This window comes from Microcebus murinus, chromosome 3, assembly GCF_040939455.1.
Source record: "Microcebus murinus isolate Inina chromosome 3, M.murinus_Inina_mat1.0, whole genome shotgun sequence".
In the NCBI taxonomy this organism is placed as follows: Eukaryota; Metazoa; Chordata; class Mammalia; order Primates; family Cheirogaleidae; genus Microcebus; species Microcebus murinus.
The window spans coordinates 77470943-77484682 of NC_134106.1; the positions used below are offsets into that span (position 1 = coordinate 77470943).

General features: G+C 43.3%; 1 protein-coding gene across 1 annotated transcript in view; it reads left to right on the top strand.

The window, feature by feature from the left end:
* The window catches only part of VWA3B (von Willebrand factor A domain containing 3B), a 218312-nt gene extending 207416 nt beyond the window's left edge, over positions 1 to 10896 (top strand). Inside the window, 5 exon segments of the mRNA XM_076001008.1 lie at positions 1740 to 1840; positions 9790 to 10014; positions 10134 to 10191; positions 10193 to 10389; positions 10827 to 10896. Coding sequence (XP_075857123.1) covers positions 1740 to 1840; positions 9790 to 10014; positions 10134 to 10191; positions 10193 to 10297 — 489 coding nt within the window. The 3' untranslated portion in view covers positions 10298 to 10389; positions 10827 to 10896.
* Positions 10897 to 13740: the final 2844 nt, after the last annotated feature.

The window sequence follows — 13740 nt, forward strand, 5'->3', positions numbered from 1 at the left end:
CTGTGTATTTTTTCTGAAAGTTTTAGAAAAATTCTTTATCAGTTTACAAATCTGATTATGTCATTTGCCTATTTGATGTCCTCCCCCCCGCCTCCCCTCCCCCAGACACACACACACACACACACACACACACACATGCACATATTTCTTGTCACCCTCTAGGAGAATCCCAGCATGGCCCCGTGTGGCCCCAGCCTGCTCCATGAGCGTGGCTTCCAGCCAAGTGGAAGGCTTGCTGCTTCCCAAACACAGTGGGCTTTTCCCTCTTCCTGGGCTTCCCTCCCCATCTCCTTTCCATTGGAAGTTTCTATCACCCTGAAGACTCTGCCTGACTGTGACTTCCCACTGGGACCCTCAGTTCTCCTACCAGCTGCACTATTCACTCCCTCACCAGTCTCCCAATCCTTAAAGGCAGGACCCATGCCCAACCCCAGCACAGCCTGATGAAGACAAGGGTCTCACAATTGTATTTTTAATTACCTGAATGAATGATGTTTATAATAGAAAATGACATTGTCTTGATGGACCACTTAACATGCCTGGGAAACAGACTGGCAAGCAGAATAGATTTGTAAGCAAAAAGAAAAGTCACAGTGACTAACTTTATTAAGCCTTTATTATGTGCCACAGGTACTAATCCAAGCACTTTACACATAGTGAACAGTTTACTCCTCAGAACACCATGAGGCAGGGACTGTTACTATCTTCATATTCATATGAGTAAATTGAAGCAGAGAGGTGAAGCCACACCCCTGGTAAGCAGTTGAGCAGGCGTTTGAACCCAGATAATCTAGATCCATGGCCTATACTCTAAACCACTGTGCCCTTCTGCCTAAGTATACAAAATAAAAACATGCAGTAAATCCTTGACTGTGGCACGAGGTAGTTCCACTGGGGAGCAGAGCATGGTAAAAGAAATTTAGGGTTAAGGACAAAAGGGGAAGACCATCAGAGCCAGTGGCCACAGGAGCATCAAGTCCAACCTGACAGAACACAAGGAGAAAGGGGTGTCTTTTCATCAACCCAGGAAAGCCACTTGGAGAAGATGGAGTTTCTTGGAGCTGTCTTGATGATGGTAGAGAAGCAGTCAGAGGGGCAGAACTTGGGGAAGTGTTCCTGGCATGTGGAACTGCTCTGGAGATATCTACTATGCAAGGGAGGAGAGAGTAAACAAAGTATATTAAGATGCCCTCCACCCTTGGGCATGCCCCAGCGTGCAGAAGGAGATAAAGAGTAGTCAGCCCAAGATCCCAAAGGAAAGCCTCAAAGCCCAGGGAAGAACCTGGGAATTTACCCACAGGGCAGGGGACTCTAAGGGGTAGAATGGTGTGTCCAGCAGGAAGGACACTGGAAGATGTTCTGATAGAGATTTGGGAGATCTGATGAGGCTGAAGGTGGGGCATTCAGCAAAAGGGTTGTGTCCAGGAAAGAGACAGTCAAGGCTGAAATAAAGATAGAAAGGAAGGTGGTTATATAAAGGGATATGTGTGTGTTTGTGCATCATATGTGGGTGGACTTGGCAATTGACCCAGAATATGGAGAAACGACAGGACTGAACAATGACTTTTATTCAGCAAATAACTATCAAGTGAGGCTCTGAATTTAAACTGCTCTCTTAAGTGTCACCCTGAATAGGATAGTGACTAGAAGCTATTATAAAGGGTTGAGCTAGAATGAAATTATCTGAATTGTGGACATTTCTGATTTAAATTGAGTGAACTCTTTTGGTATTATTACAGGAATTTTGCGTTCGGAGTGCACTTATTAAGATCAGCCAAAACAAGTATGCTCTCTCTTGCTCTCATATAAAGTCACCTCCAATTCAGCAGGATCCAAATGTGTAAGTGTACTCAACTTTTACCCTTTGAATATTAATTATATCTTTGTACCTTTGATCTGTTTCTGAGTTAAGATCCATGACCTCTAACTCCTATAGGAGAAAAGCAGAGGTGGAGGATTTCCTCCTCAAAATGTACCTCTGTGATTATTATCCCTTCCACTTCAAGCCTGGTTCCTGCTGTTTATTTATCCATCTGTTTCTAATCTCAAATCCAATATTCTTTGACTCTTCAGGAAAGCATTCATGAATATGTCATGAGTATGAAGGGATTGCTCCCCTTTATTTGTAAAGATTCAAGGCCTTCTAATTTAGTCAGTTGGGTGCAATCACCTACCTGCCTCTCACCTTGTTGGGAGGTGGGAGCGAGGTGCTGGTCCCAGGTTGCCTATAGCCAGGTGAGAGAGTGAGTGGCTGGCTGGCTGGATGGTGGTTTCTAGGGGCTGCAGTGGGGTGAACACATTTTCATCTGAGGCAACAGTATTGCTAAGAGCTATAAAGGTGGATTAAAGGTAAGTTAAAAGGAAAGAGTTGAGGCCTAAATAGGAAACAAAAACCCAAGTCCGTGGGGCCAATAAGGGGCATCAAGTTTGGAGTTGCAGAGCCATGACCTTGGACTCAAGGGCACACAAGAAGAGATGAAGGTGGATTTTGAACAAGGTTTGGGGAAAGGGGCCCGGGAAGCCTCCTCCAATTTCACTTAGAGTTTGCGGGCTATCTTCAGGTGCTAACCTGCATTCTCCCAATGGCCTTACCTTCTACTTAAAAACAGAAACCATCAGATATTCTCTCCCTCAACTTCTTATCCTCTACCTCTGGAACTCTCTGTCTTCCCCCTGATGTCAAAGGGTGAGTGTCTCTCCTTCTACCCAAGGCTGATTGGTCCACTACCTGTCCCCTATCCCCCACTACCTCAGGTCCTTGCACCATCAATTATCCCTGGATTCTTCTCCCCTCTCTCCTTAGCTGCTCTTCATTGAGTCCTTCACCTCAGCAAAACCCCAGGTTTGCATGCCCTATTGACGCCCATGCACACACATGCAAGCACATGTACACACTCCTAAGCGCACAAACCTCCCTTGCTTCTGCAGCATGACCCAGCAGGCTCCCTTCCCTTCACTGTGCATCTCCACGTGCAGTCTCCACTCTCCCGCTGCCTGTTCACTCCCCTAGCCTTGGGTATTGAATTCCACCCCAACTTTCTGCTTAGACTATTGCCACAAGAGCCACTCAGGACCCTTTGCATGCCTGAACGAATGAACTGTGTCCATACTGACTGGGCTTGCTCTCACAGTCCTACTGGACACTGTCAGCCACCACCACAGACTGACTCTGAGAGTGGGACCTGTGGTTGGTCTTTTGAAAGCCCCTAGCTGGTTGATTGTGTAGCCATGGTGAATAATGACGTGAAGGGCCACTGGAAACTAAAGCTTGGGTTCGCATCCCTCCCTTAGTTTTATGCCTCTGGGAAGGTTGCTCATCTCTGAGCTTATCCTCTCATCTGCAAGATTATGGTGGGGAAAGGATCAGGAATGGTCATTGCCTGGCACAAAGCAGGTGTTGCATGCATGGCAGGAAAAGCATTATTTCCAGCCCCCACTGGATATTTCTACCTAGGTGTACAGAATCTCAAATTTGACACATTTAAAACTGAAATCAGTTTCCCACAAATCTGCTCCTATCTCAGCCTTCCCCATCTCAGTTCACCCTTCTAACTCCCAGTCACAGAGTTTTCCAATCAGAAATCTGGTAGTCATCTTTTATGCCCCTTGCCCTTCACCCACTACACCCCATGTTTCTCCATATTATGCTGACCCTAACTTGCAAGGACTCACATTTCCTCCAGCCTCCTCCTGCCATAGTCCTAGCCATTCTCCACAAGGTCTGAGCAGAGTAAGTTTCCTCACCTGCAAATCTGCTCTTGCCTCTCCCCAACTTAAAAATCCTTATGTGTCCCCCGCCTTCAGCCCCTTCTTATCCCAACTCGACCCCCTGTTGGTCTGACTACTTGTCCCTCACCATCCCCCAACCAACATGCCAATGCCCTCTGCACACTGACCACACAAAAAGACTTGTAGGCTTTTCCCCACACCATGCTATTTCAGGTCTCTATGCCTTTGCACAGATGAAGTATTCCGTCCTTGGAATGCTGTTCCTTGTCCTTGGCCACCTGCAGAACTCCAAGATTGAACTAAAGCATCATCACCACTAAGTGATGTTCCAGAGGTCCCCTTTCATCCTGTAGAGGTTTTTATTAAAGAAATAAAAAAGTTAGACTGCAGTTAGACTGTGTAGACACAAGTCCTTAAAGGCAGAGACTAGGTTCCATCTGCCTCTGCATCCCAGTGGCCAGGGTCCAGCTCACAGGATGTGCCCAATGACTATTTGAAGAATGAACCAATGAACAAACACACATGCTAGTGTTTGCCCAGCGATGCTCCTTGAGGGGTACATAGCTCCATAGAGAATCTTTCCTTAGATATGATTATTGAAATGCATGCTACAGTCCTTCATTCTTTGTCCAGATGAGTATATTTCATTTAAAATAAAAGCACATTAATCTGTCTCAAAATTAATCTCAAAATTCTACACAAAAAAATGGTCCCTGCAGGTCCTTCCCCTATTTCCTATTATATCCAAATTACAGTGCATTATGAAAGAGTATGAGTAGATGCATCTAGGTATTGCCCATTTTCACAAAATTCAACAGTTATCAATAACTATTCTAGAATTGAAATGCAATAAAATGCAATTCTTTCTATGTTAAGAAAAGCCTTTAATTGTTCCACAGCTTCCCCAGGCCTTATGTAAAGCTCTTAGCTGCTAATTATCTACTCTTGCTTCTAGGGCTTTACACAGTGGAAGTATTCATTGACTCCCTAGTCTGCCATTGTAATTTCCACTGTGTTTTGCTCTGGCTGCCTCTCTGGGAGCAAGAGACTGAGTATAATCTTCCCAAGCAGAGATCACATTCAACCTCAACAGGTTAAGGTCAAGTTCAGACCTTAACCTGTCTCTGTTTCTAAAATGAGAGCTAACAGAACTGAGCACAAAAATAAAGGTATAGGTCCTATTTTTGTATCTACACTGGGATTTCCTTCTGGTAGTTCCTTTTCTCAGGAGCGCTTTCTCACTCACTCTCCCTTTGGTTGTTCCTTAGTAAGTCTTTGCACCATTATATCAAATTAGGCTATTAAAAAAATTCCTAGTGCTTTCTTTATGGGCTATTAAAGAAATGTACTGTAGCTTATGTCCCCAACAGGACATTATTTGACTAAATTTAGTTTTAAAATATTGAATCCACTATAACCATCTATTTGGGGGTAAGACAAGGGATAGTTGGTCCAAGCAGCTGGGTGTATCAGGATGCTGCAGCCAGCTCCATCCTCAGCCCTCCTCCTCCTCTTCCTTCCTGGGCCTTCGATTGTGGGTGACTGAGAGAATTTCCTGCAGGTCTGTCTCCTGGCTCCTAACTGAGGGTGGTGCACAGTGAAAGATAGGAAGGAAAGGGTTTAAAAAGAGAAGGGTCCAAACTTGGTCAAACATGGCTAAAGTCAAGGCCAATTTTCATTTTCAACTCAAAATTTGACACCTAAATGGTTCTTGAAGACTTTTTTAACAGGGTTGGCTTACAAAATATGTTATCCATACTGCTAGATTCCAAATGACTGGTTCTTAAAGGAGAGAATTTTGGTATCACCATATTTGCAATGTGAAATGGGTGCGGCTGGTACTAATTTTCTCTTTCCTTTGCAACACTACATTGTGTGCTCTGACCCCACAGCTGAGAGGTGTGTCTTCTAAGAGTGTATGTCCCATGGAGGGAAATGATTCCTCTTCCCTTCCCTTCCCTGCAGTAGTGTCCCTGAGCTTTCTTTCTACATTCCGTGGTATCGGGAATATCTTTTCAGAGTGAGATTGTTTCTTAATCTGCCTCTGTGTTTCTCCATTTAGAGAACACAAATGTGGTTTCTCCCATGTGATCTTCTCAATAACTCCAATGAGCAAGTGAACAGAGAATTTTCCCCCATTTGGCATCCTGTCTCCTCACCAGGGCAGGGGACTCACAGACCAAGTTCTTCCCTGGCTGCCTCCCTGTGGTCCTTTTCACATCAGAGGGCTGTGGCCTCTGGCCACTGCAGGGGAAGGCACCTGGTGGGTCAATGTTCTGGCTTCTGGTTTTCTCCAGTGGAGACAAGTGCCTCTCCCAGGTGTTGCTCAGCCACCCACAGGCTGGGACCTCTGGCAGGTCTGGCCTGATTTCATGCATCTGGTGCCTCGCAACTGGCTAGAAATCCCTCCTAGCAGGGCTGGAACCCTCCCTCCCTTCATTCCTGACAGAACAAGGCTTGGGCAAGGTACCGTCAAGGCTCCTCCTTAACAAGACTCTTTACAGGGAGTGTGAGTTCTTAAAAAATAATAATAATTACATTCCAAATGTGATCTCAAGAAAGCCAAATAAGAACTAATCATGTTCTCTGTGCTCCAGAGAAATCACCAGGCACCTGAAGGAAGTTGTTGGGTCCCAAGACCCTGCAGGCAAAGAATGTCCTTCTCTTGCTGCCTGATCATCATTGTGTGGTCTTGGGGATGTGCTGTGTGGGAGGGGAGACCCTCCCAGGGCTCAGGTGTGATTTATCTGGGTCTGTGGTCAGCTCCCCAATTTCTATTACAATAAGAATCAGCCTCTCATTATCTCTCTTTTGAGCAGTTTGGTAACTTTCCACGAAGCCATTTGGAGTTAGGAGTCTGTCCTAACAAAGGCAAGGATAATGTCCATGTTGTTTAACACTCCTCCCTTTACTCCATGAAGTGTTGTGGCCTAACATTGTCCTCCTGACAGCAGTGAAATTAAGTCATTGATGGAAGAAGCTTCAGGATTCAATACTGCCTCTGACATGACATAAAATGAATCACTTCCCTTATTCTCGCCTGGTCACTCCTGACAACTGCTCCCTTAGAGGGAGCTGTGCCTGTGCAATCATTAAGCCCCTGTATGTCACTAGCTCCCTCTGGTCAGATCAGGAGCCCCATTTCCTATGCTGGAGCAGAGCCCTGAAAAACGAGCAATTCAGCAATAAACCCTGTCCGTGAGTGTCCTATATTAGCCAGAAGGACAGATGCCATTGCCTACTTTCAAAAAGCTGCGGTGGTGCCCCAATTGGGACAAGGGAACACAAGAAGTCACAGAGATTCACCAATGCTTGGGGCTAGTGGTAGCAACTGGAGTGGCAACAGCTTTTTCTCATCGGTCTCTTTATTTTTTGCCCCCCCAATCAATAAAACTCAGAGGTCTCCTGGTTCTCACCAGACAACTGTTTGGTGCCTGGCCCATAGGTCTTTCTGTTCTTTGTGTTCTAAGGCAACCTTGCTCGCAGAGAGACCCTTGGGACAAAATAGAAATGAGGGCTTGCAGAAGCAGCAGGAACAGTGGTGAGCTGCCAGTGCTTAATTGCATGAACAAGGTGGGTTTTGACCCCGGAGAGAGTGTGGAGTGGGTACTCAGCACTTTCTTCCCAGAAATGGAACCAGCCTCTTCTGAAAAATCAGTGAAGCTACAGTACCTGCCCCTGCCCAAACACGCACACGTAATTATCATATGTGCATCAAATTATTCAACCAAATCTGTAGCCTAAAATAATTAATAGGGCATCTAGTTTAATTCTGTTCAGTATGAGGTTGGGCAAAAGAAAGCCATTTAATGGGTCCCTTCCAGACATGCTGGTGGAGAATGTGGCTGACCGGAGGTCAGGGCCATGGCGCCCTCTCCTGAGGGGAAGCTCTCACACAAGGTGTACACCTACCTTGCTCCTCCTCATCCCCCAATAAAGGGAGGGACATTCCCTTGTGAAATATCGTGTACTTGATCAACACTGGTCATTCCAGAGAGTGAAATACAGTAGCCAAGCAATATCTGCTTGCTTCATGTAAAGGCTTGTCCTTAATCAAAACCCCTGCCTGTGTTTTGTTCTAATCATGAAAACTCACATTGTCCACAAACTATGTATAGTTAACATAATTTATAAATAAAAAGCCAAAAAAACCACAAAACCATTCATAGTCCTACATTTCAAAAGGACTCATTATTTATATTTTGGTATATATCCTTCTAGAGTGGTTTCCCTGCTGTGTTGATTCTTATTTTTCCTCAAAATAAAAAGCCTTATTGTTTCTCCTTACTACATGTAACAGTTGCAAAAAAAATGTTTTTAGTGTGACAGTTTGGCTGGAATCCATGTCCCAGGGATGACTGTGAACAGTGTGACACAAAGGTTTCCATAACCTTCATAACAAAAATGAAAATATAATACGCATTCTGTTTTGTAACTTTTTTTCTTTAATATATTGTTTGTGACTTTCAGTGACAACACCTCTTGTTTCATTATTGCCAGCCTAGACTTCCATTATTCAGGTGGTCCATAAGCTAAGTGACCAGTGCCCTACTGAGGGCTGTCCATACATTGCTTCATGGTCTCTCTTGCTCTTCTTCTTCCTGTTCCTTCCAGGGTCTTCTTCCCACAGGTAGGCAGACTCCCCTTCCACCTACTCTCTGGTTCTTATAGTGTACCTGAAAACTCTCTACTTCCTGTTGTCTCTTCCTGTTCATCTTCTTTCTAAGAGGTTATAGGCTAGAGACTGGACTTTGATTAATCCTACTGCATTGGAAATAGAGAAAACCTGTGAAAAGGAAATAGGAAGTGTCGACTTAGTTTGCTCTGGAGGAAGGCAGCAATTTCAGGGATAGCTGAGGGTAATGTGATGGATAAGGCTTTATGTAGATTTCACAGAGGGGTGGGGACTACAACCTTGAAGTGTGATTTCACGATATTTCTAAGAACCTGGTATCACAGAACTGACACAGCCACACAAGCACTGGCTTCATATTTAAAGATAATTTTGTCTTATGTCTTCCCAGAAAGTCTTTTCCTAATGTTACTGCTATTGCTTGGGCCAATTTTTTAATCTTTCTTGGGAATTCTTTCCTGAGTCTTGGAGCCAGTCTTTGAAAATGATCATGTGTGGTGAATCTTGATATTTTGACAAGGGATTTGAATAATGGCATTTTTTATTTGGAAGTAACTAAAAATCTTTTTCCAGTTTATTATTTGTTTCCTGACAATTTCTAGAAGGATCTGAAGCAGCAATGATGAGAAGTTATTTAGAGTAAAAACAAAAAAACCACAAAACAAAATGTTATTCACAGCAAAGGCAGAATGATCAAAGTAGTCGATACTGATTATAGGAACAAAATAAGGTTTAACACCAGGCAGTTGGTGTCCTTAACTTACCCCGAAGGCCCAGAAAAAGTGTGTTCCCAAAATAGTGAGCCACCGTTCCCTGGCTGGAATGAGGTTATGTGTTCCCAAGATGCCTTCTTTGAAGGACAACACTTCTGATAAATAAGCTTAGTGCAGTACATTTTCTACATAGTAATCCAGTTCTATGACTTCATAATCATACATAAGTTTTTTCAATTAAATGTAAATACAAATCATATCATTTTGGGCGTATGGGAAAATGTTTCTGGAAGTCATGAGAGAAACCCAGGGGTATAGATGAACGTCTCTAAAGTGTTAATACAAACTCTGGTTCAGGGATGAACTGGACTGTGAGGGGGCCAAACTAAAGCCTTTCGGGTAGGCAGGGGTCCATGCCGGGATATTATCAGCAGCTTCTGGGCTGGAAGTTGTCCCTTCACTGACTTGGTCAGTACAAGGTCCGAGCAGTTAGGTTCTCCATGCCATATGAGGCTTCATACCCCAAAGGCCTGTGGGGATGACCTGAGTGAGATTAAGCCCAGCTTAGAGCATTAGGCTGACAAGACTCCCAAGCCTCCTTTCCACGGGAAGAAGGCTGTGGACAGAGAGCTGTGAAACATGTGGGGCTGGCTCATAGACACAGCAGCAATCAAGGCCAGGGTAACCCTGATCTCTCTCTCTCTCTTTCTCTAGAGAGAATGTGGGAATGAGCAACTCAGCTCTCCTGCCCTGGCCACTGAAGGAAGTTGACACTGGGTATTCAAGAGAGCAGAGACAGGAGAACCCCAGAAGGAAGAAAAAGAGACCTGCCAAGAAGCCGCTTCTCCAGGAGATGGTGTCGGATTCAGACAGCTCTTCCCATGGCACCAGGTCCCACGAGTCCTACCACAAGACACACCCCAAGCCCAAAGGGGGGAGGCATTGTATATCTCTGGAACACCCCAAAATCTTTTTCAGGAATAATGCACATGAGATCACCCCCCAGTTTAGGGGGCCAGATTAGGTCTCAGAACAGCAAAATCCCTAACGCCCTTAAGTAACGCTGACCTCCACTTTCCCAGAAAACTGCCCTTGGCCGGAGGCCTGGGCCTCAGCCCACCATGCCATCGCTGCTGCACCTCATCCTCAAGCAGCCTCTCACTGTCCTCATCAAGCCACTCACCGCAGGGAAGAGCTAAGAACCGTCGCTGAGAAGCCATAGTCTAGTGGCAGCTATGTTTGAGAGAGCCAGCATTCCTCCAGGGCTGCCCAGACCTAAGCCCTCGACACTGTGGAACTAGTCCCCCTGCTGAGGTAAGGCCATCCTTCATCCACCTGAGCCTGCCCTGTTTGTAGCAAAGGTTCCTCTCCCCTGTCATCCCCACCTGGCTCTCCTACCTGTTTGAGCATACTGGTTCTGGCATTTCCTGACTGTTGTTTATCGTATTTTTGCCCCTATCCTCACAAAACTGTATTCAGTCTTCTGGTAGACTCTTCACACCCAGAAGTTTTAGCCTGACAGATTACTGTCTTATGATTTTCAAATTTTTTAGAAGTCAGCACAGTCAGGATCCACGCCTGTAGTCTTCTTTAAAATTGCTCATCCTATCTGAATTAGGGATTCTGTCACTCAATGTTAGGACTAAAATTAAGACTTGATAATTTGTGTGAGGTCTACAAGACTGAACATTCCCTATTTTATGTTTTCTGGACATTTTTACTGAGCCCTTCCTAATTACTTTTGTCTATAGTCTGTTGTAGGTACCTCTAAATGAGCACGAAACCAGAATAAAAAGTCTTACATTGAGAAACATTTCAAAACTACTGGGTTGTTTATTTGTCACTGTTTTCTTTGAACACATTTTAGCAATGACATATAAAGAAAAAGTGTTTGATTCTGTTCACTAGTTTCAAAAATGACATAGCTCTACCAAATTCCCTTTGTCTAGTCAGTAACAGCCCTGGGGCTAGATAATAATAGAGTACAGATTATCGTCAAGAGAAATATTGGATGCTTTTGCAAATAGAAAAGATAGGGCAGGGTTCTGATACTCTAAAAATTCACATGCTAATTAAGAGTGGTGTTCACATCCTGAAATCTAGGGGTTACCAAGGTTATGGTGAAGAAATTAAAAAAGGAATCCACTTCCAAAAATATGGAGAATGAGGGACATCAGCTGAGCGTCAGGCTAAAAATAGCATTACAGTGAGGAAGGAATTGAGGAGTGAGGAAATGATCCCAAACAAGGCTGGGGACAGGATGTAGGATGGCGTGTAGGATAGTGTGCTGCCTCCCAGAAGGCAGAAGTTTCTTCCTGGCAGGAAGGCCCTGGAGCAGTCCTCCACTAATGAGAGCTGTGTCCCAGGAGAGGGGTCTGGAGGACATGGGGTGTCTGGTCTGCATAATGGAGAACTGGCAGAGGAGGAAAGACACCATCCAGCCATAAGCATTCATTCATTCATTTATGCACACACACATGTGTGTAAGCCTACATGCATTCGTGCAACTATTTGACAAACAATTGAGTGCTGACAATGTGCCAGGCTCTGAAGAGGCGCCAGGAGACATTTGGAAGGTGGTATCTTCTCTCTATATTCCACCTCTCTCTCTTCATCTCCACTTCCTTGTTGGACCAATCCCTATTGTCTGTTGGTGGGGAATGTTCAGGGACAATGAACTACAGGACAAATATACACAATAATAGTGTATCAGCATTACATTACAATGCATGATGTGTTCAATGACATTACATGGTATGTTCAATGATAATGCCTAAATCAGTGTGATGAGACAACTTGCAATTATAACAGTGTACTTTCAATCACAACCAATATGGAACATCAGGAACTAGACTTACATGTCCACAAAAACAACTAACTCACCTGATAAAATGTATGTTACAACAATTTCCCAAACACTGGCCACTGCCTCTAGAAGCTAGAAAAGGTAAAGAAACAGATTTTCCCCTGTAGCTTCCAGAAGGCTGCCAATAGCTTAATTTTAGAATTCTAACCTCCAGACATTCAAGAGAATAAATTTGTGTTGTTTTGAGCCACTTAAAAAGGAAAATAGGGGAGGAGATACTTCTCAACTTGTTTTATCTGCCCAGCATGACTCTAATCACAACAACGATTACAATAAAAAACAAATTAGTGTATTAGCAAATCAAAGCCAGTAATGCATAAAACAGATGCTACCTCATGACCAAGTTGAGTTTATACAGAAATGAAAGATTGTTTTAATAATCAAAACTCAATCAATGTAATTCAATTCATTCCATTCCAATTTGAGGACTCATCTCAATAGGTGCAGAAAAACATATTTGGCATAATTCAAGATCCAATCACAATACAAACTCTCAGGAAACAGGAAAAGAGAAGAACTTTCTCAAACTAATAAAGAGCACTGTTAATATAAATGAGCCAAAGGTGGCCTCTGTGCATTGGTCTCTAGATTGTTTATTTCTTCTATGCAAGCTGAGATCCATTAGCTCAAAAGTCTGCTGGCATCAAACTGAAATTTTGAGAGATCCAATTATTTTTAAATGCCCAAACAAGCATATTTTTAGCCATTTAGACCCTGCTGCTTTATATACTCTATGAAACCTCACCCAGTAGCTGTTACCCATTGCTAAAAATAGAGCCTTGAAGTTATAAGCTCCAAGCCACTGCTGCCCTTCAGAGGTCTCTAACAGAGACCCCCCCTCCATACTGCTGAGTAACATCACCAAGACACCTCACTCTGATTCCCCTCTCCCCCAGGAGTTCTGCCCTCCTTCTGGAGGTGACGCCCTTACCATAAGCCTCTGGTAGGTCTCATGATGTAAGTGATGTCCCCTCTCATTCAACTCTGTCCAAGTGCCACCCAATAAAGCTTGGTATGTGTTACTGCCTGTCATGCTGATATCATTGTTTTTGATCAGTCCCCAATTCCTTGAACTACCCCCTGTAAGCATCTACAAAAAATAAATCTACAGCTATCATCATACTTAATGGTGAAATAATGAATGCTTTTCTGCTATGATTAGGAGCAAGGCAGGGATACCCACTCTCACCACTTCTATTAAACATTGTACTGAAGGTCCTAGCTAGTGCAATAAGACAAATATAAATAAATAAATAAAGATCAGAAAACATGCAAAAATATCTCAACTTACAGAATTCATAATTACTCATATAGAAGATCATAAGGCATATTCAGCACTACTATTAGAATTTATAAGTGAGTATAACAGTCACAAGCTATAAAGTCAATATACAAAACTCAATTATATTTCTGTATACTGGTGATAAATAATTGATAATAAAATGTTTAAAGTTTCACTTAATATAATGTCAAAATTCACAAAGTAATTAGTAATAATTTAACCAAAGAAGTAATGACCTCTACATTGAAAACCATAAAACATTCTTCAGAGAGATTAAAGATGACCAAAATAAGTAGATATACCACGTTCACAGATTGTAAGTAAAATCAATATTGTTCAGTTGTCACTTCTCCCCAAATTCATCTGTAGACTCAATGTTACTCCACACATAATTCCAAGAGGCTTTTTGAAACTAGAAGTCTTATTCTAAAATATATACAGAAATATAAAGGAACTAAAATTTCTAAAGCATTCTTGATAAAGCACTGCAAAGTTGGGAGGTTTAACCTACCTGATC